Source organism: Embiotoca jacksoni, unplaced genomic scaffold, assembly GCF_022577435.1.
Source record: "Embiotoca jacksoni isolate LCO1_2020_lvr unplaced genomic scaffold, fEmbJac1.0.p SCAF_1, whole genome shotgun sequence".
Taxonomy (NCBI): domain Eukaryota; kingdom Metazoa; phylum Chordata; class Actinopteri; family Embiotocidae; genus Embiotoca; species Embiotoca jacksoni.
In genome coordinates, this window is record NW_027185229.1 from 21,256,646 (window position 1) to 21,282,274 (window position 25,629).

The 25,629-nt window shown below is 40.5% G+C and overlaps 1 protein-coding gene across 8 annotated transcripts; it reads left to right on the top strand.

The window, feature by feature from the left end:
* Positions 1–3,274: 3,274 nt before the first annotated feature.
* Positions 3,275–25,213, top strand: LOC138196828 (rho GTPase-activating protein 40). Of its 8 annotated transcripts, XM_069147234.1 has the most exons (16): positions 3,275–3,449; positions 6,029–6,176; positions 12,890–13,131; positions 14,219–14,439; positions 15,472–15,550; positions 16,421–16,566; positions 17,603–17,768; positions 18,356–18,447; positions 18,873–18,950; positions 19,963–20,122; positions 20,950–21,032; positions 22,507–22,713; positions 23,134–23,277; positions 23,468–23,619; positions 24,127–24,182; positions 24,895–25,213. In XM_069147234.1, the coding sequence occupies exons 2-16, from the start codon at positions 6,109–6,111 to the stop codon at positions 24,999–25,001; spliced, it is 2,001 nt and encodes a 666-aa protein (XP_069003335.1). In that variant the 5' UTR covers positions 3,275–3,449; positions 6,029–6,108; the 3' UTR covers positions 25,002–25,213. The 8 variants fall into 8 exon arrangements, with proteins under 8 accessions (XP_069003335.1, XP_069003351.1, XP_069003344.1 ...); XM_069147250.1 differs by lacking the exon at positions 6,029–6,176; XM_069147243.1 differs by lacking the exons at positions 3,275–3,449; positions 6,029–6,176 and adding an exon at positions 5,434–5,457.
* Positions 25,214–25,629: the final 416 nt, after the last annotated feature.

Below are 25,629 nucleotides of genomic sequence, written 5' to 3' on the forward strand. Positions count from 1 at the left end.
CCCAGGTCTACTACAGTAAATCTGAAGGCCTTAAGAAATTTAGAAATCCAGCTTAATGCACACATGTCAATGTAAGCCAATGAAAGTCCAGAGCATCTACAATTTCTCACCAGTGCAAGTAAGCCATAGGTTCTGTCTGACCTAAACCAGATATGAACAACAAATGTGTGAAATGGCACACACACATAAACCACACACAGGTCACAGATATGTAAGGAGCTCTGTGAGGAACAACTTAATGCAAATGTCAGCATACTAACACGTTGTTAACACATAGCAGTTGTAATGTTTACCATGTGTACTATCTTAGATGCAAAGTGAATCTTTGGACAACATTGGACAAGTACAATTTTTAAATTCATTCATGGTTAAAAGTCAAAGGATCAAGGTCACTATAATTCACTGTAGGCCAAATGTCAAATTTATGAGATGTATATGAGGCATATTCACATTAAATTGAAACTCATTGTAGCACAATAAACAAATTACAGACAGACTTTAGTAGGATTCCTAACTATTTTTCTTGTGACTCCACACATAAGTTGCCTTCATGCTATCTTTTTTAACAGTGTCAGGTTGTGGTGTGTATAATTATCTCAGAATGCCTTTCAGCAGGGGATGCAATCATCTGCTGGCATATTTTCTGTCTCCATGGAAACGCACAGCAGCCATAGCAGGAGAAGTGTGCCAACAGGGGGGGAAGTGAGCTGATGTCCAGGAGGAGCAGCCTACAGCTGAGCCTCCTGTGGGTTCCCCGAGATGAAACAATGGCAGGAAGAGAGTCGGATGCTTTACTGGCCCTCTGTGCTCTCTATTGCTGAGTCTCTGTGTCTCTTGTTTTTTTTTCTGTCTATCTCAGCCACACACACAGACACACATACGCACAGCCCTGTAATGGACCAGACTGTCTGTAAGAAAGCTGAGAGGCAGTGGAAATAAAAACAGGATGTCAGATGGAATTTATCTGTCCAGGAGGAACGATCTACCCACCTGAAAGCTGCAACTGTGCACAATGCAGAGGTGGAGCAAATGAATCACACTGGGTTTTCCAGAATGTTTGGAATTAGATATCTACAATTAAGTTACTCCTGCTGAATTACTACCTCTAAGATGTGAGTTATTTATTGCCCAGACTGATTTGTGAGAGGACAGAAGTGAAGGCTAGGCTTTGGCAAAGTGATTCTTCTTACCTTATTGCAAATACATCTCGGTTTTCAGTGTTACTAGCACTTAAAACATCTGTGAAGAAGATGGGATTGGTACTAGTTTTGCAGGTATTTGTGTATAAAACAAAGATCAAACCTCTATGTGGAAAATTTGGTTTCAATCCATCCAGCAGGTGTTCACATATTTAATTCTGGACAAGCTGACTCACGCGCTCAACACTACCATACCGGGAGGCATTGCACCAGCATGGCTAAAAATAACCAATTATGTTGCATTTTTACACAACTGTGAATGTATTAAGGGAGTCAGGTGGGACTTTGGATAGGTGTGTGCCATTTTAAATTGTTGATACATTGGTGAATGTGTGCTTGAAGGTTTATTAGTGACCTTGGAAATAGCAGTCTGACAAAAGATTACATAGCACAACGTGCACTTCCTGGAAATGTTCATACTTTTAGCTGCATCATGTGGCCTTCATCAGCAGATGGAACTTCATTTGCAGGGGGTCATGAGATGAAACTAAAATTTCCAGTAAGTGGACCTTGTGTGGAGAATATAAGTCACTGTGTTGTTATTTATTCACTTATATTCAAGTGATATTATATTTTAGATACTAACTATAACCACAACTACAGCTATATACTGTGATGGGTTACAAGTTAATGTTTAGCTAATTCAAAATCTGCTGAGAACTTCTTTGTCAGAGGTACAGTATCTGCATGGTTACTACACAGATAAGGGAAAAGGACTTCTGTAAATTGATGCTTTAACCAAGCGTGGTTTGCAAATCTTCAACCTTCCTGTTATATGATGAATGGGGCAATATTCTTTGTGGTTTAGTTAATACCCCAGAGGCTTTGCAAAGGTTAGGTTCTGCAGTTATACCTCTTTGTACCACTTTGTATCATAAATGGCTATGCAAATGATTTAATTTTACAGTAAAATGCTTAAGCCTATCTGTCAGAGAGGTAGTATAATAGATGCTGTCTTTGACTCAGCTATAAAATCCCTAAGATTTTAATAAGTAATATGATCATTTGGGTGATACCAACAGAATTTCCTCTCCTTAGTCTACTGCATGTAGAATCAAGGCAACAGAGCCAACACATCCATCTCATGAAATAAAAAGTATTTACCAGAAAAAAATACATACATTTACAATTGCATGGAATTAAAATCACATTTTGACTAATGATTTAAATATAGATGAATAAAGGGAATAAAAGTGCAAAAGTTGACTTGTCCTGCTTAAATCTCTGCTCAAAGATAATTCATGAAGCAGATGGATGTCATCTCCATATACAGTAATTCAAAAGATTAAAGAAACCCTGGAAATTTAACTCATAAAATTAGTAAAGTTATGATAAGTTGTATTTTTTTTTTTTTTTTTTTTTTTTTTTTTTTATCTTCACCGTATTGATTTAAAATTGATTACTGTTTTTGGTCAAACATTTCACTTCTAACATCTTTTTACCGAACCCAACAAATGTGATTTTTCAATATAAGGATAACAAAATGAAAACAATCATTTTATTGTTAGGGAATCAAAACAAAATCGTTATTTGGCCTATATGAATGAATAAAGCATTTAACAAGTCTTGTAATGTACATTACTTCTTACTTCTTTTTATTTGATAGCTTATTGTTTAAAAAAAAATGTTTTGCCCCTCAATATGTGAAAAATTGGAGTATTGTATCTTTCCTTTTAATGTTTTCTTAAAAAAAAAAAATGTTTACAGCTCCTTAGATTTAGAATAACATCTCATTCGTTGTTAAAACAAACCACAAATGTCGCTGATGGGCATTTTGTTGTTGATATGTGTAAAAGTAAAGATTTTAAACCTAAAAACTACTCATGACTACAAATTGAGGTGTTTATATATGAAAGTCTGCTGAGAAAATCATATTTCTTTCTGTCCAGTTTTTTTTTTTTTAATTTTTTTTTATGGGTTTTTACAAGTGTTTTTTGGACAATAAATTGGGTGGGCATGTGGGAAAAAAAAAAAAGATTATCCAAGAGGAGCATGCTGATGTACAACCAAATGTCATTATGGTATTGATGTTGTGGAGCCCGGAGTAGTGACGTCAGCCGCAAGGTGAGAAGGGTAATGTGGACGGTTAGCTGATGAGAGCAGTCTCCCTCGTCTTATGTCATCTCTCCTCGTGCCATCTGTTTGTTGACACCGCTCTCCCTCTCTGCTGCTGTAACCACATGGACAAAACTCCTTTCCCTGCTCAGTGGAGCCTTCCCGCCCCGGGAGGCGTCGATGGTGTTTTTGCAGGTATGTCGATCGCTGTAGTTGTCGGATCTCTTTGTTTGCTGTTTCGCTAGCTGTGGTTTGCGCAGTTCGTTAAAAAAAAAAAAACCCGGTAAATTGTAATAACTTATATCTGAACTGTCATCTTGCAAAAGAATATTTGTGCGTTCGTAATACAGACAAGGTCATGTGATTGTGTGCAACTGTGTATATAGTGTGTTAATTCTTCCATTTGGCTGTGTTTCTGCTCTCCGGTCGGGAAGCATTTCTGGTTGCTATGGTATCAGGACCTGTTACTATGGCCTTTTTCCTGGCTGCACGTGCAGCTGTGCTCAGCTCATTTTAGTCTTATGCTCGTGTACCTAAATCCAGTTTGATGATCCCCAGTCTATTAAGATAATGCTTCAGGGTTTGTTTTTTTTGTTTGTTTGTTTTTTTAAAGAGCTTGCTGACCTTAATGCGACATACCTGGTTTCAACACAACCAGCAACCACAACAATAAAACCACTGACAGGTGAAGCATTAGTTGTAATAAACAATACATATTTCCTTTGTAATGATCCCAGTGTTAACTTGTCGTTCCATCTGATTAAAAGATGGATTGACTACACTGAGAGAAAATAGTCTGACAAAATATTAGGAACAGCTTTCACTATAGCCCAGTGCAGTTCAACAGCACCACAAATTACAGTCTCCTAAATAACCATTAGAATAAATCAACACTTCACTTCATCAGATTGAATAACAACTGAACATTATGACCCTTATGAATGGAGGATTTATTGCGAGGCTTTTGTGTAGTCCTTAATGCATCACCAGTCCGTGTTTCTAATGTAATGTTATGGCTGATCGGTGTGTCCTCGATTGACTTTGTCTTAGTTGTGTCAATTGCAGACTATTTTGAAAACACTGCAATCAGTGTGATGTGAAGAAGCTGTAGGTTTTAGACATTGTATTACAACTGTGGAGTTAACCCCCTGATTTTCTTGTCACTAGTGTACATAGATAGAGCACATTGGCAATATACATGTTGTAAATTACAACTATATAAGAGCATGCGTGCTTCCAAGTCTAAAATGGTAAAAGTCAGTGCAAAGCACTGCTGCCCTTGTGAACTGCTTTAGCGCCATATGGCCAGAGAGGAGAAGGTGCAGCTTTCATTGCTAGTCACTTAAGCCATGCACTGAGAGACTTCACACGAATACGCCTGTTTGTTTTTGTCGACAAAATATGGACTCTATCACAAAACTAAATACGTGGATTCACAAATAAAAAATAATTCTGTCAAAGACATGTTAACTACTAAAACTATTACCTCCAACCTACAGATTCAGTTCCTGTCAGCAGTTGACAGGACGGACAGTGTTTGTGAAATGGCTCAGTGAAAGAGATCTGGTCAAGGAAGTAAGTTTAACCTGATCGTCAGAGATATGGTTACATGCTGCAGATCATGTTCCAATCATTCATCATGTTTTTTATGATCACGTAGTGTTTCCGGAAAACATGATCACCCAAGGCTTTATTGCCAGCTTTTTATTGTCAACTGGAAAGCCCTTCTAAAATAGAGTAGGCCTGCAGTCCAACAACTAAATAGCTTGACACGACTGAACTGCATGAGTGCCGAGCGACAGGGAGTAACACAATTTATATTTACGTGTCACATCGTCTTGTGGAGAATATGAGCTGTTGCCAACAGACCAAAGGTGATTATTATCTTTCTGAACCAACCAGGTCTGTATATCTTTCATACCAACCGTAGCGTATTCAATGGGAAATCTCAGCTGAATTTGCACACAAGTGAAGATTTTTTTTTTTCTCACACAGAGTGCATTAAAACACCAGTGATTCAGTGAACTCGTGGACAACTGTTACCTCGGCTTAAAGTGAAATCCTTCAGTCATTTTTTTTTTGACATAAATGAAAACGGCAGTGCGCAGCGTTGGGCTTAAAATGTCTGTTTTTTTGTTTCCTTTTTCAGAGCTTTGTACAGGGACATACTTTGAGTGATGCATCGATATGTTTATATGGCCAGGTAATTGAAGCCATTCTCCAACTCACTTCCCATCTGTTCTTTCAGAACGAATTCGGCAACATCACCCCGATGAATTGGTGTGCCATCTCGTGAAATGTTTTGTACTCGTGACTAAAGTGTTCACTACAAAGTTGCTCTTGCTATACTTTCATTGGTTCGTGTGGAAGTGTGTTGCGGTCGTTGGATTGAAAACTAAGTTGCATGAGCTGCGTGAACTTCGTCGTTTGATGCGGCAGTTCATCACCTCTTTTGTTTCTTCGTGTTTTTGTGTCTGTAACACGAGTGCTGCTTTGCAACCTAGATTTGGATTATGTGGATACGAGTGACGTGCCGTCCCCATTTGGGTGTTTGTCAAACCATCCGGAGGTGTTGATGAGTCTGATCGGCCTCGGCTCGGTTGCATTTCACATTTTAAACAATGATCAGATTTACGTATTAACAGTAACATTATCATGATTTGCCCTTTTTCATTATTTCTTCTTCTCCTGTATTCTCCTCCACTTTCCTGTCCCCCACCCCCTCCATCCCCCCTCCCCCCTGTCCCCGTCCCCGTCCCCCGCACTCCACACAGGCTCAGTACCCTGCTAGCCAAGAGGTGGCTGAGCAGGGCACAAGGCTGAGCTAACTGTCATATGCCGTCTGCAGGGTCACATGATGGCACGCCGTCACGCTCTAAACACTCCTTTTCCCCTCTCCAGATGTATCCGTGAGCTACGGAGGTTTGTCAGATAAGGCCAGAAAGGGCTTGACTGCCCAGAAACACAAATCAGAGATGATTCAAGAAAAATAAAAGAAACATTTTACGATATTTAAGAGGGAGAGAAAAAGAGCATGGTTTGACCTCGAGTTACAGGGGAGGAGATTAGGTGGTTTTATTGGTCCGGACGATGAGGAAATTTAGAAAGAGAGTGATTGAGAAATAACATGGCAGACCTCACAGAGCTGTTGTTGACATGCAACGGAGAAAAGGGAAATGAGGAATAAGTTAGTGGGAGCAGAGAGTGCTGGTGAGAAATGCTAAATGCAGGAGGCCCCCCACTGGTGTCCGTAATCTGTGTTGATCTGGTTAGAGACAAACTCAGTCTAAGTACCTGGGAAAACTGCCAAGGAGCTGAGACGCCAGCAGAAACGAGCATCGATCCGACCCGATATCTTCTCAGTCTATGCAACAGAGAAGGCCTTATGTTCAGTATGACTGGACTTGTTTTGATATGTGAGCATTTTAATGGGTGAATAATGTGATGCCAGACAATGCACCAAGAACTGACTAGATTGGCGTTAACGGAGACTGATAGACATAAAGGAGGTTTTCATTTTTGTAAGATTTGGAAGTACTGTCTGGATTTTTTTTTAGAATTCAAACCCCCTCGACATTGCTGTGTTACAAAGTCCAATCCTTGGGAATGAACTCCAAAGATCTCTCTTATAATGAGATAAATATAGTAAAGCTCTTTGAAAATGTACCCAAAGCGCGGTCAATTGTAATAAATGGCACATCTGTTTTAGCTCATTTCAGCATCAAGTAACGTTTGGTGCACCAGCCACCTGTGTAGAAATCCAGTGTAAAGACAGGACAGAGAACAGACAGTGACAAATACTTACCATCATGCAGCATTACAGGAAGGGTGAAAAGAACATTTTCAGCCCTAATCTATCAAACTTGCCTTTTCAAATGGCGACTCATATGTTGTTGTTGTTGTTGTTTTTTTTTTTAACCCTAATCCTCACATTCCCTGTACCATATGATGTGGCCAAAGATAGAGGACAGTGCAGTTTATATACAAAAGAATAAACTGCAGACTTAAGTTTTTCTTAAATAACGGGCATTAGAAAATATTTATGCCTGGCATTAACGTTGTCATATTTGCACAAGACCCATTAATGCCTAACACAATAACTAATCTATTTTATGTGAAAGGTCAAAGGGTAAGAACAAGTCAGATGTGAATGTTAGCCCTGAAGCAAGTCAAAGTGGGTTATGTCCAGAAGATGTAAGAGGACACAGGCTCTATTGTATGTTGTTTATGTCCCAGTCAATCAAAGCCCCTATTCTGCTTTGTGTTTCTCCCTTTAATAGACCTGATACAGAGTTCAATGAGGAAATTGTTTCTCATTCCTGCCTCTTTGTCTGTGGACATCACTGGACCGAGTGCCTCTCTGTCTCTGATAGTGATTCATGTTAATCTATGTTGTGAATACGTGACAGTCAATTGGATCATGGCCTCCAGTTACTGATGAAAACCAATAATGCTAAAGGCCAAAGGTCATTTTAAAGAAATGTTGAACATTCCTGGGTGCTAAATCAATAAATGGATGCCGAAGCATGTTGCCACTCCTGTAAAGGATGTTTTACACTTGTCTTTGTCCCAGAAAAATAAAGAAGCTGCAGCATAAGCTGATCCAAAAACTTCGTCAAGAAACTGAGGCAGTCATGCCCGCAGCTGTTGTGTTCTCTGCTCCATGCTTTCATACGATATCTTCCCGCTGTCTGTCCCGGCCCCAGTCAGCTATTCAGCCACTCGGCTCCCCCGGCCCCCTCCATGCAGACCTCCTTTCCTGCCCCAGGATGCGGTGTAGTGACGTTCCTGCCAGCAGCAGCCAACTGTCCTTGCTCTAATGTGTTTGTGCATTGAAGAGATTACAGGGGGAAAGCTCGCCAGGGGCAGGCAGCTGCTGTTTCCTCCAGCTCGCAGCAGTTTTAGGGGGACAACAGCAGGATGCCATGGGGGAGAAGTAGCTCGGCGGCCCTGCTGCTGCTGTCGGGCAGAGTTATTGGGCGGGCCAAGGCCAGGTAGGATTAGGCTTTTGCTGCTGGACCCGGGGTTTGCTGGGGATGGAGGCGCATGTATCGATTAACTGTTACCGTAAGGCTGAACGAGTTTTGTGTGCCACTTCAGTTTTGACCAGTCTTTGATAAGACTTTTTTTGTTTTTTTTTTTGGTTGTTTTTTTGTTAATCATTGCAAAAATGTTTCTGTGTCTAAATGTTGAACTTTTAGCATTAATGTTTTAGTCTTTGGTGCTTTGTGGTGTTCGAGGAGGTTTGGGCACTTTGTTGACTCACCGTGATTCGAACTCATCACTCTCTGCGCTTAAAACTGTCCCATGTCACAGATCATACATGCTGTGACAGTGTTGAGAAGAAACACTTTCTCAAGGCCGAATATGCTAACTGTTGCGTTCTCTGCTGGCTAAGAGGCTTTCAGTGGAATTCAACCACGAGGATTAAACACCGTTGCCTTTAACAGGAGCTGGTTTTTCAAGTGGATTACTGTATACCTTGAGCAGAGTTATTGGTTCGGGTAACTTTGTGTTATTTCCCACAGGGTATAAAGGTAAGCAACAGTTTCATGTTTTGTCCATTCTTCTCTCAGAGTGGATGGCTTCCTGTTGATTTTCTTTGTTAACGGGAGGTCCATTCAACAAGAAACAATCCAAACACCCTGACATTTTCAGTAGTTACTTTTCTTTATTAGCAGGCAGCGTGTGCTTTGTTTTGTGGCCACGTTTCGTAACATGCTGGCAAGTTGAAGACAATTATAAGCAGGTTCTGACTAAGACAATGCTTGTTTTCCTTTTGGTTCTTGAGGCAAAACAATGAAACATTGGAAATAGATTCAAAGCTATCTTCATTCTTTCTTATTATCTGTCCCCTGAGGGGATTCCACATCACAGCTGCTGGGATTTTTAGCTGGAGGGGGTTACAGGGCTGCTCACAAGCAATGCGGACAGACCTGTTGCACTTCAGAAACTCGAGAAACTTTCTCTTGCTTTATGTTTCTCTCACTCTGCCACTGACCCGTATACATAAATCACATTCAAACACAGCCGGCCGTTGACAGTCATTTATATCAGATGTTTAGTCGTGCTCAGGTACGAGGTTGAACGAGCATGTTCGCTATGAGCACACAAATGGTGCAATAAGTAGTTTACTTCTGCATATAAGGACTGATTTGATTTTAAACCATCACGTCATTAGCAGTCACACCACAAGTATGCGCTATGAGATTAAAGCTGACGTGTTTGCAGTGCAAGCTTTACAACAAAGTTTGAAAAGGAGGTGAATGTCTTCGTCCTTTGATCCATTTGGTTATTTTAATTCTGGACATACAGTGACATAAAACAGAAAGGTGGTAAAATGCCTCGTCTTTCCAACAAAGAATGCTTAATTAATGAACTCAATAATAAGAATAAAGCGCCTGAGGTACACTTATGAATGGTTGGCGTTCACTCATGTAGCTTGATGATGCATCATTTATGTCATCATTCGACTTCTACCAGCTGAAACAAAGACGGTTATTGTTGTGTTTCAGTTAAAGTTGTGGTTCAAAATGTGGCAGGCAATGGATTCCTGTATGAACCAGAGAGAAAGTTGATGGCCATCGGGCTTGTAGGCAGGGTGCGTCACCTGAGCATGGCGAGGGAGGGAACAGGTGTGAATGATGTATTGATGTTCAGGGAGTCGTCACTCCCTCCTGCATACCATCTCCAGCTCCACTCGGCTCGCAGCCTCAAGACTTACAACAGCACTTCCTGTCACCGCACGGAGAAACTGTAGCAGCGGACAGATTTACATCACACTCACATGGTGTCCAACCACCAAGACTGGATAAAGCTAGTTTTTGTGCAAGGCTGTAATTCTTGGACTCCTCTAGCAGTGTGGATATGGGAGGCAGAGAGGAGGTAGTGGTGAGCAGGCTCGAGTCCAACATGCAGTTTCCACGCACCAGATTGAACCGTTTCAGGTTCCAACCAAACCGAAGTCCAGTGAAGGGCAAGCGAGGGAAGCCCTTGCTCCACAAGAACAAAGCCAGGTAGGTTTGATGACGAAGCGTTGGTGCTGTGGCTTGATCAGCGGGACCAAATCTACTAATGTTTTGCTGAAGTTTGTAGTGTTGTCTGTTGCTGTGTAGATGGCACATTGTGTGGTAAAGAGAAAAAAATACCAAGTGAAGTGCAACTTCAAACTGCTGCAGCTGTGCAGTAAAAATGAAGTTTATGCTGTGGAGTCTGTATTTTAGATTTAGAGACCAGATAATTTTTCTTATCATTTGACAGTTTGCAAACGAACATTCTTTTGTGAGATAGAAAAAAGTTTCTCTATTATGAATATTTTCCTTTTGATGTCAAAGACCTCTGATCTTTTTAGTGCCATGTTGTGAGCACATGTTATGGCTTTTGGGCAGCTGTGTGTTAGTGATGTAGTGAGCAAGATCTTGTATTCAACCAACTTTCATGACATCTATACTGCCTTTTGGGATTACGTCATTACTGCATTTTCTGTTCCCCTACAAATTGTTCTATCTAAACTTGAGTAGATATAGGAGTAGTTGGTTTGTCGAGTTTTGAGCAGATGCTTAAAAACTTTAAGTTTCAGCCTAAATCTGTGGGGAGCTGAAACACATTACTCTTCTCTTTGTAAGGAAACATGTGTTTTAAATTGTAACATCTTATAAATATAAGTGAAGACAATCATAACATTTCGTAGGTATGTAAATTCTCATCTGATTGTTCCAGAAAGTTTATATAATGTTTTTACACTCTAAGAAATTGAATGAGATCAGATTTCCAGAGCTGAAATAATTACAGTAGTTTACAGACAGAAAATTAGTCATCAACAACTGAGGTAACTACAATTTAAATATTGAAGTCATTTAATAAGTATACATGTAAACATTTGCTGCTGCCAGGTTATTAAATGTGAGGATTTGTTGTGTTTCCTGTCAGTGTAAATTGAATATCTTTGGGTCTTGGTTTGTAGTCCGACTACATTAGTAATTTATTTGGCATTGCTCTGGTGTGATGGGCGTATTTGTCCACTATTTTCTAAAAATGTAAAGACTAAACATTCAGACAGATGTCTTGTCTGGCCAGTGCCCGGTGCTTTCATTATTGTTAATATCATCGTTATTACTGATCAAATACGCTGGAACTGTGCATCATTTTTCATAATGCATTTAATGTCTGTTATTGTAGAATAGCTTCACTGTTGAGTTTCTTTACAGTCGTATTGAAGGAGGATTTCTTTAGAGTAAGATCAAAAACAGCTGAAGTGTTTGAGGTTTTTCATTGAAATGGATTGGATTAGACTGGACTGAGGGGCACTCTCACATTACACTGTATACTGCTGTTCTATACATTGAAATCGAACCATACTGGTTTAGAGAACAGTAAAGAAATACCATGACCTATTCTACCTAATACATCTGTGTGGAGCTGATAGAGTTACTTAATACCATTTGCCAGTTTAGAAAAATGAGAAAGCTGCTATGCAGTATTTTTTTTTTTTTTTTTTTTTCCCAATTATAGTCATTGGTGATATCTCTGGCATTTTCTTCTATGCATAGTGCATAGACTGAAAGAACAATTATTTTAAGCCTGTATTGAAGCTGTGTAAATCAGGCTTTTAATTATTTCTGTTTCCTCTTGCTGTTTCTTGTTAAGAACAGAAGCTTCCATTGAATTAAATCTATTGAAACTCACAACCCCACAGCGTCCCCACCCTCCTCCTCTGAAATACCACGAAACTGGTTTAATACCCCCAAAGCATTGTTGTGGAAAAATCCTGGTCTGATCTGTCTTCAAGTGACTTGTGGCTGATGAGGGAATGTATGAGGAACATCCTGACAAGCTCATCGAATCACAACTAAAAGTATGATGTGTATTTTGGGCTACGGCACACCCGGAAACAATCACTTCATTGTGTATCTGCATTCGCGATGGCATGACAAGCCATCTGGAATGCCTCAGAAATGTATCTCTGTGGTTTGGTATGTCATTTGAGATTTACTGATCAGAAGAATGTGACTAAACCACACACCAGAGGAGTGAATCAGACCATTTCCTGTGTCTGTGATCACTGGGTTATATTTTAGCTCTTGAGGAGACGAGTGTGTCTGCCAGCTGAGTGTGTCCCATTGTAGGCAAAGAACAGTATCCTCTGTTGTTAAGTCCTACACAGGGAAAGCAGGCTGCTTTTTTTTTCCTGCTTGTGTTTGGAAAGGAAGCTGAAAGCAAATTTAGATCATTTATGATTTCATTTTTCTTAAATTCATTCTATATTGCATTTTCCATTGTTAGTGGGTTGCACTCGCAGATGTGTTTCAGTAGACAGAGGGGTGTAACCCTCAGGAAAGCCGATTTCACGTTGTTACAGTGACATCTAGTGGATCTGCAGGGTACTTTGCCTCCAAGCCACATTTTGCAAGAACAATAGAGACCCCCCTTTGTGTCCGCTCTCGCCATCGCCCTCCACACGCCGGCCCTCCCTCCATCCACCTCCTTTTGTCTCTCCCCGCTGATTCCTCCTCCCCGCAGCACCTCAGTCTTCACCGTTCGTCCTGTGTTTGTATGCGTCTTTGTGTTTCTGCTCATTTTTTTTTTTTTTGCATGCGTCCGTGTAATTTCTTTACGTGTGTGTATGTCTGCACCAGAGATCCCAGCCCCACCGAGATGAGCGTGGAGCCCTGGGCCAGCCCGCAGGACCAGGCAGCCGCTGAAAACGCACCCAGCACACACACACTGCCTCCCCAGGACCAGGACCAGGACCAGGACCAGGAGCAGCACCCTGACAAACTCTGCCTGGACTCGTTCTGGAGTGAGGTAGAAACCATCCGACAGGGGAGTGGCGACACCGACCTCGACGGCAGCAGGAGAGACTCCCGACAGTCAGAAGGTAAATACTGCTGATTGTGCACTGATTGATTAAGAATGGACAGAAAGAGCTGAGGAGGAAAAAAAAAACCCTCGTGAGTTTATCTGATAGTCTTGCAAAGCATTAATGTTTAATTCAGCTGCTACTAAGATCCTCCATGAAATGATGCATTTGCTATGGCAACGTATCAGGTTTCTCTCATGCAGCAAAGTAGCGCTCATCACCATGACAACACCATCAAACACTCTGTGGCGGGGATTGTTTCATATACAGAAGCCAAATAGCTATTTATGAATGCTGACTTTTATTCATAATGCCCATTCAGATGATCTGAATATGTTAACTCTGCCTTTTAATAGATCCTTTTCATGTTATGTCAAACAGAAACACTGTCTGAATTCTTCCCTAATAAATTTAACCTCTGTTTATGTATAATTTTATGCTACATTATTACTATATTCATAATTTGATGATCTTCCTTGTTAAATAAAAAAAAAAAACAGACCAAACGTACTGTATTTAGTGTCCAAGAGAGTTCCTCAAGAGTTCAGGCTTAGCGTAGTTAGAACGCTGTGCACCACCCAAACTCGTTCTTAATAAGAAATGAACTCTTATTGATAATTTACATTCATTGAGTGCCAGGTGTAACTGTTGCATAGCTAACTCAGACAACTGACAAAGTTAAAATTGGCTTTCTGTTTACCCTCCTTAAAACCGTCCCATTTGGCACGTCATGATGCTACAGTGATTCCCTGTTTCCGCATTGATTAGTTTTGGTTTGACTGTGCTACATGTTACATTTTAAAAGGTGTTTTAGTAAATCTAAATTTATTAAACTAACTTGCAGTTACCTATAGGTGGTTTACTTTAATTAAAATCTTTTACATTAAATTGCATCCATATTATCCTTTAATTGGGTCAAAATCTGCATGTTTAAATGTATTGTATCCACATCTTGTTGTTGTTGTTGTTGTTGTTGTCGGTGTGTGTGTGTGTGTGTGTGTGTGTGTGTGTGTGTGTGTGTGTGTGTGTGTGTGTGTGTGTGTGTGTGTGTGTGTGTGTGAATGTTTACATCTCAATGCCTGCTGTACATACATACTTGTTGCAGAAGGAGAACAAGAGGAGCAGTGGCTGGCGGATGCTGGTTTGTCGACCCTCATCAGCGAGGACAGCGAGGATGTAGACAAAGCTGTGCTGCTGTCCACTCTGACCCGGACGCAGGCCGAGGCCGTTCAGCGTCGACTGGATTCCTACACGCTGACCCTCCGCAAAAGGAACAAACCGCCACCCCGCGACGTTCGTGAGATCTTCCACGCCCCAATCGCTCGGGTCAGGATGCTGAAACACATTGTAGATCACTGTCAGTCTCAGGAAGGTTGTTCTGCAACTGACCTCAAGTATTTGTGCCCCACATAACTTTACATGCTTTAAACTGCTCTACAAATATAAGTGGGAAATTTAAGACTGTTTGAGAACAACCTTTTCTGTTCTTTGAATTAAGCTTCTCAAAAGAAACTAACATATACGGTATGTGTTCAGTACCTCACATGTAGATTTTCACACTGACACTTCCCTGATACACATAAATCAACCAGTTACCCTGGTTTCCAGTTTCAGAAGTACTTTAGAAATGTTGTTTGAAAGTGTGCAAGTTTACAGCAAGCACAGCCTGTCTGTGTCCAATGCAGTGAATATATTATGCATTCAAATATAAAATACCCATTTCTCAGGTGACTCTCAGAACTCGGTGTGGGAGTCTTTGTATTGTGCTGTCTTGTTCCATGCAGAAAGGCTGACATTAAATATCATGTAAAGGCCATGCTTTGTCCTCGCTGCCAATCTGAGACACCCTACGAGGGGAAAAAAAGATGCTGTTGGTATGATCCTTATCAGTGCTTTATCAAAGGAAACACTGTATATCAATGTCCATACACTTAGCAGACAAAATGAAACACATTTTATTCCCAGAGGTGAAGTAAATATTCAAAGTTTCTTTTATGGCATTGATTCAATCTCTAAAAACTCTTCTCTGTTAGAATCCCCTGATGTTCTAAAGTGGCTTCGATGAAACTCTACATCTTTGACTTCATTGTCTCTGCCGCTCGTCTAAGGCTAGTGACATATGAAAACCTGGCTGTCTGACTGAGCTTTTGACACTATCAGACCGTCACTGCAGCTCCGAAAAAGAAAGTCTTAGTCAGCCTGCTAGTTGACTGCTAATTTTACACTTGATGTATCTTGTAGCATATAAAAGAAAAAACACCACGTGGACAATTTAACAGAGTTAAAGACTTGATTTTTACTGGTGTTGATTTTTAAGAAAAGAGGTGTTTACAATGTCTCCATGCTCTCTCTCACCAGACCCTGCTGCCTGAGTCACAACATAGTGAAGACCTTGCCCAAAACAGCATGGCTTCGGTTGCCAAAACGCCATTATCAGGTAAGAGCTACATCATATAATTAGTCAAAAATAAACGTGCAAATACTAAAGGGAATAACAAAGATGTGAAAGTTTTTTTTTTTTTTTGTTTGTTTTTTTTAAAGCCAATTAAAAACAGGCATAGAGCACAGCAGTGGCTGCAGCTGTTTGTGGAATATAATTCAATCAAAACTGTATTTACTCAATAATCAGCCAGGTTGTTTGCAATTTCCATCATCAGATAATCCTACAAATTAGCCACAGGATGTAAGTGTAAATACCAGAAGTCAGGTGAGCAACAGATTTGTGGGGGCCTAAAGAGGACACATCACACGGTCCTGTCATCCGCCTCCTCATTGGTTCACATTAATCCCTGGATAAACACTTGTCTCTGCAGGCTTCTGCTGGAGAAAGTCCCTGTCTGTTTTTGGTACTCATGATAATAAGCAGGGAAAACAGTTTGCTATTTGGAGAAAGCTGCAGTTCATATGTCAGTGTTTTAATACTGAAAACATACAGCAGGTTGGCATCTGTTGACAGGCAACACTCGTAATTATAAAGATAACTTATCTTGGACACATTACTATCATGAAAAGGAGGGCTGTTCCAGATCGACCTTTACCACAGTTCACGGTGACTGTGACTTCAGCAGTTTTGTTGGTTTTGTGATTATATGTTCGTCTGTTTTGGGAGATAAGATTCAGATAAGAGCTGAATGAAGTTTGCATTACATTTCCTCATTTCTTTGTTGACTTTTAGGATTTTTCTTCCTCGTGCTCCCTCGTGTTACGTGTATTCAAATTGAGCTTTTTGTGCCATCTCCACAGCGGACTTCCCTCTGAACTAACAGACTGGTGATTGTGTGTGTTTATGTGCATGTTTCCTGCTCAGCTGTGACGCCCGAGCATCCGCAGGGTGCTCCTAAAGAATTCTTCATCACTGATGTGGCTTACTGCGAACAGGCCGTCATCCTCATCAAACAAGCCAAACTGCCACAGAATAACAGCCAACGCAGGAAAGAGGACGGCACCCTGCCTGTAAGCACCCAAACTCTTTTTACTTCTCCCACTCAGGTTTTAAAATGTTATCTCAAACAGGGAATTTGGGGGGACATTGTGTAGATGGTAAAATGGGGAAAATAATTTGCAAATTAAACATAAGGGGAAACCCTGACTTGTGTTACACTTCTTGTGTGTACATTCATGTGTTCCGGTGACACTGTAATCTATTGACAGAAGAGATGATTTTAAAAGAATCACACTGCTATAAGGAAAAGTCAGTTCACTTACAGTATTGTACTGTACATGAAAAACAATAACGTTAATAGCATTTACGTTTTCCTGCAGATACGCAGTCAAATAAGCATCACAGTTCCATCATACTGCGTTTGGCTTCAATTGTAGTTGTGATTATGGCACAACACAGCAAATCTTCACATTTAAGATTATGGCAGTGTTAAAGTGATTGAAAAATAAATGTAATTACAACTGATCACAACTGGTCTCAGTAATTTTGGGCCAAAGAAATCTCTGTACATTTCACTTCCTGTTTGGATCAGGATTTTCATGTAAACCTGATAATAAACACACACACACACAAACAAATGCTGTTATAAGCCATTTGCAATCAGCCCTCTGTTGTGGGTTGGATAACAAGATTAAGCCAATAAGGAATGATGGAATTAGCTCAAAACAAAAGCAGAGTTGTTGGTGAGTCCATCTGATTTATTTTCTGGTTTCAGACTTAATAGTTTTCTCTAAAAAAAAAAAGGGAAGAATTAGTGGTTCTGATTAGTGGAATTAATTAAGGCATGCATTAATACTCTTTTGCCACATTTACTTTCAAACATTGCTTGGCCATAAACTGATGTACATAACATGACAGTGAATATTTGACTTAATCTACTTCCAATTCCTCGTACAAATCTTCTTCCAACTTCTCTACTTTTTTTTTTTTTTTTTTTTTCGGTTTGTATGTTTTCTGTCTTTTTCTGCCTCTTCACCTCTGCTTTCTTACTTTCATCTCCACTCCCGCTCTGCTCACTTTTCTCTCCCTCCACTCTCACCTCCTCAGCAGGTAGTCTGCCCCAAGTGCCGTCTAGGAGTGACTCTTATCCAGGATCTCTCCCACGCCGACATGAAGAAGGTGCGTCAGTTGGCTCTCATCGACATGACGGCGCTGTGCGACCTCCTAGAGCTGGAGGTCAAAAGGCACAAAACCGCCAAGAGGAAAATCCCAGGTATAGTAGCACTCGGCTCACAGGGGAACTTAACACACATGTATATTGGCATACTGTACTCGGCTATTACCTTTTTTTCTTTTTTTTTTTTAAAGAAAATAACACTAACTATGGGTTTATTGTTTTGCCTGCGATTCATTAAAATGAGAGCAAAACTACAACACAAACTGTCAGTTTTCAAATTTTTGCCAGCTGTTCCTCCAGTTTTTCTGGTGCTAGCATAGTTTAACAGGTCTAATATCTGTTAGTTCCTATGTAATACATTCATTTATTGACTACTGACAACCTGAGCTGGTTTTAAATCAAAATGTCCTCTTTCCTTTTTTTATTAAATATGTTTACATTGTGCCTGTTGCTCTATATAGAATATTACAGAACAAACAAGAGACAAAACTATGGCTACATATTCTTTATGACTGATTAATTATCACTAAATAATCCTTTTTGGTTAGACCTACTTTATGTCGGCCCACTCATCCTCACAAAATAAGACGAGCAACAACATTTTATACCCAACAGAGGACAATGTCTCACTTATGTTGTTTTGGTCAAACGTTCATGTGACATGACCAACCTTTCTCTCACAGAGAGCACGTTGTTCGGGGTGCCGCTGGCCACGCTGCTGGAGAATGATCAGAAAATGAAGCCCAACACCTCGACTCCTCTCTTCCTGCAGGCAGTGAGAACCCAAAAATACATCTGTGAAATATAACCTTTCACAAAACTTTACACGGTCAATCTCTGTAGCTGACAGCTGATAGATGACATGTGTGAAGTAAAATTGGTATGCACTGCACATACACACTTTTGTTTCATGTATCCGTTATTCACCCCTGGTCTGACACAAGATGACAGTTTTGATCTTTTTGACCGTATTTTACTCTTCCCGCTCGTGTTGTGCACATTTTTGCCTTTGTTGAACTGCGTCTTCAGATACAGATGATAAAACAACCCCAATGTCCTCTGTATGCGAAACGCTTTGACCACACCCTGTTTGTAGCAGCAGTTACAGAGCACAACCAGCAGAGGTGAGCGTGAGATTCTTATCTACTGACGCCTCACTCTGCTTATGTCTCTCTCTTTTGTCTCTCTCTCCCTCTGCAGTTGTTGTCCTTTCTAGACAAGAAAGGAGTTGATTCGGAGGGGATCCTGCGGGTTCCGGGATCTCAGTCCAGAATCAAGGTACAATAACAAGATCAACACACACCTCAAGAGTGCGTTTAATGATCGTAAAGTGAAGGAAAAACATGTCATGACCTAAAGGGCAGCCACAATATTGACACTGAAAAATGTCAGAAATGCTTGAACAGCAGAGAAAAATCAACCGCCTTTACCGAGTTTAACTACAGTTGGCATTTGGAAAAACAAGGTCCAATCAGGCAAAATTAATGTTTTTTTAGCTGCTGCAGTCAGATGGCCTCATGCTTCTGTGTTTAATTCCTCATGTGTTGAGGTGATGGTGAATCAGTTAAATATAACCACCCACCAGAGGGCGCCAGGGAGCACTAAGCTAGGAAAAACTGCCAGGATCGACAATCAAGCAGTGGATTTGATAAGAGATCACTCAAAGTAAATTAGATACATTTTATATTTTGGTTGTGATTTCTTTCATTTGTTTATGGTTTTAAAAGCATACCAAAAGCATGTTTACTTTTATAGGGACAAGTAAACACCACATGTGAAAATATTTCCTGTTCCAAAAACCCTTTTTACTAAATCAACATAGAAACTCCAAATTAGTTAATCTGAAAAAACTAATTGGAAGAGACGTTCAGCCATCAGTTGATGATTTTACCATCGGCATATTAACACAGTTTTTCCTGCTGCTCACCACAGTTTCTGCATGACAGCTTATACACAATCAGGTAGCTCGGTATGACCTGCATATACCTGGATGGGCTCTCTGTGTTAAAGAATTAGAATCAGATCTTGTACATGTGTTTTTAAGGTCTATTGTCATAAAGGGCAACTTTGATTATAACAAGTTTTAAATCAAGACAGATTTGTTTGTTTCAGAGACTTTGAATGACATGTAGACCCACTTAAGCCGCCAGTCATAACTGATCCTTAAAATAAATAATGTCTGTGTTAATCAATAGACTCTGCTTCACAACTAATTACACAACAATATAATAATTAGGCAGCGACAGTGTGGCCAACCTGCTCTAAAAACAACATTGTTTTCTGTCCGTAGCTGCTGCAGCAGAACTTGGAAACCAACTTCTACTCAGGGCAGGTCAGTTGGGATGAAGTGAGTCCAAATGACGCTGCTGCACTACTCAAGAAGTTCATCCGGGAACTGCCCGCTCCACTGCTAACCACCGAGTACCTCAATACCTTCAGCGCCGTCAGAGGTCAGTGGACGCTACTCAACCATTCGTGTCGGTTAAAAAGGTTCCAGATGTGTATTTATTGCATAATTATTGTGTTGTTATTCTGAACATTTTATTCAGGACCTGTGTCTGTTGTTGGATTAAACCTGAGGCCTTTTCATTTCAGGACAATGCTCTGTAGTTACATAACAACCAGGCCTACTGTATATCATACTGTATATAACTATCATTGTGGAAAATGTTGAAGTGAATGACTATTTTTGGATTATTATCCTTTTATTGTGTATTAGATCATCTGATAGTGTCTCTAATGTTGTCAGGTTACATTAGATTACTGTATAAAACAGACACATTCAACAGTTCCTCTTCCCCTCCTCTACACAATCTGCTGCCCACTTTTTCCGACAGCTCAGCGGGGTTCACGTCATAATTACCTAAGTCTCTTCACCATGATGTGTGGCGCTTATCTTTTCTGCTCCGGCTGAGGAATCAACATGAAGATGAACAAGTTGATACCATTTTAGGAGGCGTCGCAGTACCGCCACAAATGCATGCACAGTGACACAGCAGAGCAGAGGATCAGCTATTTTAACATTAGTTTCACCTTAATTAAAAAAAAACAAAAAAAAAACAGATTGATATTAATATAACGTGACTGATGACTCGCTGATGTATGAATCAGTACAAAGTGATAAACGACGCGCGGCCACAGAGACGCAAGCTAACACACCTAATGGCCACCTGTCACAATGCCATTAATCTTTAGAAACGCCATTATTCTTGATCATACACAGAGGAAATGAACAGTGTGTGTATATTCTGTCTTACCTACTTGCGTTCTCTTTCAGACATCACAGATCTGAAGCAGAAACTCCACATGTTGAACCTGCTCATCCTGCTGCTGCCCGAGCCCAACAGGAACACACTGAAGGTAAAGACAACACAACACTTCATAAATTCTTACACAGATGTAAAGTTTTTCGTTTAGGCTCATTTGGAATAGACTAGGGGCTTTCTACATAATCCCAGTCAGTTTCAGGGTAAAAGAAACATTGTTAAAACAGTTTGATTAATGAGAATCCCCTCAGAGTCTTACGCCCGTGATGTCCCAGGGATGGAATAAAACTAAAAACATTGACTCGACTAAAACGTTGAGGCGCTTGTACTAGAATATTTCCCATACCACTTCACGCTTCCCCTCCGTCCCATTTCAGAGGAAAACACTGCACTTTTTAATGCACTACATTTATTTACTAGCTACTTAACTGCAGATCAAACACAAAACAGATCATAGTGGTTTTAAAACTACTTTTTAATCTATAAATTGTTTCAAATTAGTTCCACCTGACTACAGCAGCAAAATGATCCTTTCACAGAATCAATAATATTAATACAAAGATATAATAAAGAAGTATAACACTCAGAAGGGCCATTTTTCTGTGTTTTTTGTCGTTTTATTTTGGATACTTTAAAATCTATTTTGTTAATGATACTTAATATATGTTGTTGGTTGACTAACATGTTAATGACTTATATTTTACAATGTATTTTTAAAGTGTAATTTTGCTGCTTTTACTCAAGTAAAGGACAAGGATATGTATGGCCTTGTTGAAAATGTTTTTATTTTTTTAAACCTTTATCTAATCAGGAAAGGTCCCATTAAAATTAAAAATCTCTTTTTCAAAGAAGTCATGGTCAAAACAGGCAGCAGCTCAAATTAAGAACAAGTGATGTTCAACAGATATACACATGACAAAAAAAACCAAACTTTTAAGGGGCAAGTTTGAACAAATATTTCATCTCGAAGTGTAAAGATTTGTGGGATTGTTACAGAAACCGTGAATGACCTTGAAAGTGTTAAACCAGACTTTTGACTTCCGCTGCGTTACACGTTCTTCATTAGTCGCTACACGCTCTTCTTAGATTTGTCAGAAACAGAAATGTATCCCAGATGACACTTGACCAGAGCACGCTTTCATAACGTATTACTTCATTGTTCTGCTCTTACGCCACAGTTTAACACTCTGCTCCGTTATATAATGGCTTGCATTAACCATGACTCACTTTCGTCAACACAAGTGTGCCTTCAGCTCCGCTTATAGCAACCAGGAGCATAAAACCCACCTGAACTAATTACTTTGACTCCAGTGGAGGCAGCTGAAACTTACCGTGCATTAACACTCTTCTCATCTGAGGTGTTACGGATGATTCAGTCAGTGATGATTCACGTTACTGTATTTTGTGCTCCATTTAAGTGGCCTCTTTTTTTTTTTTTTCCTGTTGAAAGACATTTGCACATTGTTCAGTTCAAGGTGAGAATGTCTTTTAACAAAACAAAAAAAAAAAGAATTCAAAGCAACTGAAATGTCTTCGGCATCATATACCTCCATCTGTGTTTCCTCCAGGCTCTGCTCGACTTCCTCAGTAAGGTGGTTTCCAGGGAAAAGAGGAACAGGATGAACCTGTGGGCCGTCGCGACCATCATGGCTCCCAACCTCTTCCTCCATAAGGCCATCCCCAGCAGACTGACGGAGGGCGCAGAGAAAGGACATGTGGAGAAGGCAGCTGACGTTATGAGGCTCCTCATCCGCTATCAGGACCTGCTCTGGAAGGTAGGACCCAGAGACATCAGATACAACAATCGCATTTTTTTTTTTTTTTAATAATGTATTTCCTACGCTTTCTACGTGTGCTCCAGTTCATCTGTGAAGTCTTTCAACAGATTTTCTGTCGCTGAAGAAGGATTAAACAATTTTCATCGCAAAACCTTTCATATACCGGAAAGAAAATACAGTCAAACCTCTAAAAAAAAAAATTACATTAAGGTTTATTTTTCACCTAAGAATCAGCTGTTTGACACCAAATCTTATGAAAAACTTTTTGTACTTAGTTTTTTTTTTTCTAGCTAGAGTTTTGAGAAAAAACAAGTAAACAAGTGATAAGATTTCTTCTGGCAAACCGTGTACTTACAGTATTTCTTGCTATGAAAGTATACCGGTAACAAATACTGTGTCTGTTGCTTTTCTCCTCAGATCCCTAACTTCCTCATGAGCCAAGTGCGCAAGCTGAATGAGAACAGCAACCGGCGTTACCAGTTTTACGATCGTCGCATCAAGAACCTGCTGAGGAAGATCCACACAGACAGCAGAGAAAAACCCGACAAAAACAGCTCCGAGGTGAGCTGGTTCAGCAACATCGCTCTGCTTCTTTTCATTTGTGTACACTGTACACCGGGGCAAAAGAAATGTGTGACCTTGGAACCAGTATAAGATATAGAATTGATGATTAGCCACGAATGACTTCAAAGTGAATTCAAAGCTATGATCTTAAATAAATATTGGATATTCTCTTTTTCGTACCCTGCAGCCGTGTCGCACAGTGAAGATCCAGGTTGGAGATCTGGTGAGCAGCACGATGGAGTTTCAGATCAACATCAACTCGCGAACCTCGGATGTTCTCGCCCAGTTTCAACGCCAGTTCCTCCGCAGCCCCGAAAATGGAAAAGGCAAAATGCGACGGTATGTACGATACTGATATGGCTGCTAACCTCAGACTTCCATTTTTGTTTTATTCTATACTTGTATTTTGTTTGCCGTGTGATATTTATGTATTTAGGCAGGAATTAAATTACTTTTACGGTGGTTCTACAGTTTAACTTGATTTAAGTGCATCTTGCATATGATGCAGATCAGGACTTGTGTTCAGTTTATAATCTGTCTTCTACTAGGTTTATTACAGCAACAATATTTAACCGTGTACATCTGTTGTTCCTCACAAACACGAAGAGCTTGATGAATCAATAGATATATATTAAAAACAGTTCTAAATACACTGTCAAGTTGTCGAGCTTTGCGACATGAAATCTGTCTGCTTTGAGATCCAAAAGCACAAAACTCCTAACTTTCGTTTTGTTCTGTAAAAGTTCAGTTTCAGCTTTTGTTATTGTCACCTGATGACTGTGTGCAAATCCACCTTTCTGCAAAACACAGAGCATGATAGAAGGTGTTATGTGTGTCTCTGAAAAGAAACAGCTCGGTGGCGTATCCTGACTGCGCCCTGTATGAAGTGGGAGGGAATATCGGTAAGTGAAAGTGTCTTCACCGTTTTCCCCGATCAGACCGGCGCTGACATTCGCATGTCTTTCTGCTCGCTGGGCTGATGAGAGGAGCAACGGTCTTATGTAATGACGTGTGCAAGTGCCAAAGAGGCCGGAGCGGTACATCTGCGGTTATCAGAGCAGACAAATGCTTATGACACACATGTCTGTGTGCTCACATGAGAGCTGACACAGGGAGCAAAAACTTTTTCACTCAGTTCAACTTTGAAATGGAAAATCTCCAAACTTGCACGTTGGTAGCGCAGATTATTGAATTATGATCTTTTTTTTTTTTTTTTGGTACAAACAGGAGCCCAGGAATTGATTAACAATTAGTGGATTTATAATCAACGCAGAGAAAAATAAATCAACAACTATTCTGATAATCTTTCGATCATTCAAGTCATTTTTAAAGCTGCTTTTCCGTTTTATGTTACTGTAACGGAGTACTTTGACGTTTTGGTCTGTTGGTCAAACAAAACAAAACATTTGAAAATGGGATGAACGTTTTCCCTTATTCTGACATGTGATGGCCCACACATTTAATCGAGCAATGTACATATAAATGTAGATGAATTGCCTAAAAAAAAATTAAAAAAAAATTGGTAGTTTTAGCTCTAACTGATATGTAAAATAAATCCTTCTTTTTTTTTTTCTAACTCGCCTTCAAAATGTAACGCGCGTGCGTTTTCTGCAGGTGAGCACTGTCTGGATCCTGACACGCACCTCCTGGATTTGTACAACAGTAACCCTGCAGGAGAGTGGTTCATCAAGATGAAACCCAGCGCCAGCAGAGGGCTGTGACGCGGAGGCCGCGGGACGGCGGCCGGACAGATCGAGGGACGGTGCTGCAGAACAGAGAAAAAGGCCAAGTTTAAAATGTCCTGTTCATCCTCCGAGCAACGAGCGAGCGGGAGACAGATGGAGGAAGCAGAAACGGAAAGATGGGAGAACGTGATCGCAGCGGAGCCCTAAAATCCCGTCTGGGATCACAAGCGCGCGCGCACAGCACACACACGCACCACACACACACACACACACACACACACACACACACTGCCCTCCCGTCTTTTCCCCCTCTCCGCCTTTGTCTCCATCTTCTGCTCCTTTCTCCGTCGTTTCTCTCCTGCGATACTGCAGGGCTGCAACGCTGCGAGCAAAAAAAAAAAAAAAAGCTGCCGACGTGACTCATTACTTCCAACAGAGAACCTGCTGCACAGAAAAGAGAAGAGAGACGAGCGGGTGAGCGGCTGGACAGTTTACTTCGCCATCTTTTCCCTATAGCCGTCATCTCCAACCATGAGCGAGCAGATGGGGATGCAGAGCACCTCTGGCTATAGAGAGCTCAAGTCAACCCCCCCCCCCCCCCCCCCCCCCCCCCCCAACCCCTCTCCTCCACATACAGACTTTTTGTATGTTGGTAGTTTCTAAA

Bases quoted from the DNA above. Each gene is read 5' to 3' on its own strand.
- LOC138196828 (XM_069147200.1), top strand. From the start codon at position 10,122: ATGGGAGGCAGAGAGGAGGTAGTGGTGAGCAGGCTCGAGTCCAACATG. The intron at 23,620-24,126 runs GTATGTACGATA...GTCTCTGAAAAG, and splicing joins GGAAAAGGCAAAATGCGACG to AAACAGCTCGGTGGCGTATC. The intron at 24,183-24,894 runs GTAAGTGAAAGT...CGTTTTCTGCAG, and splicing joins TGAAGTGGGAGGGAATATCG to GTGAGCACTGTCTGGATCCT.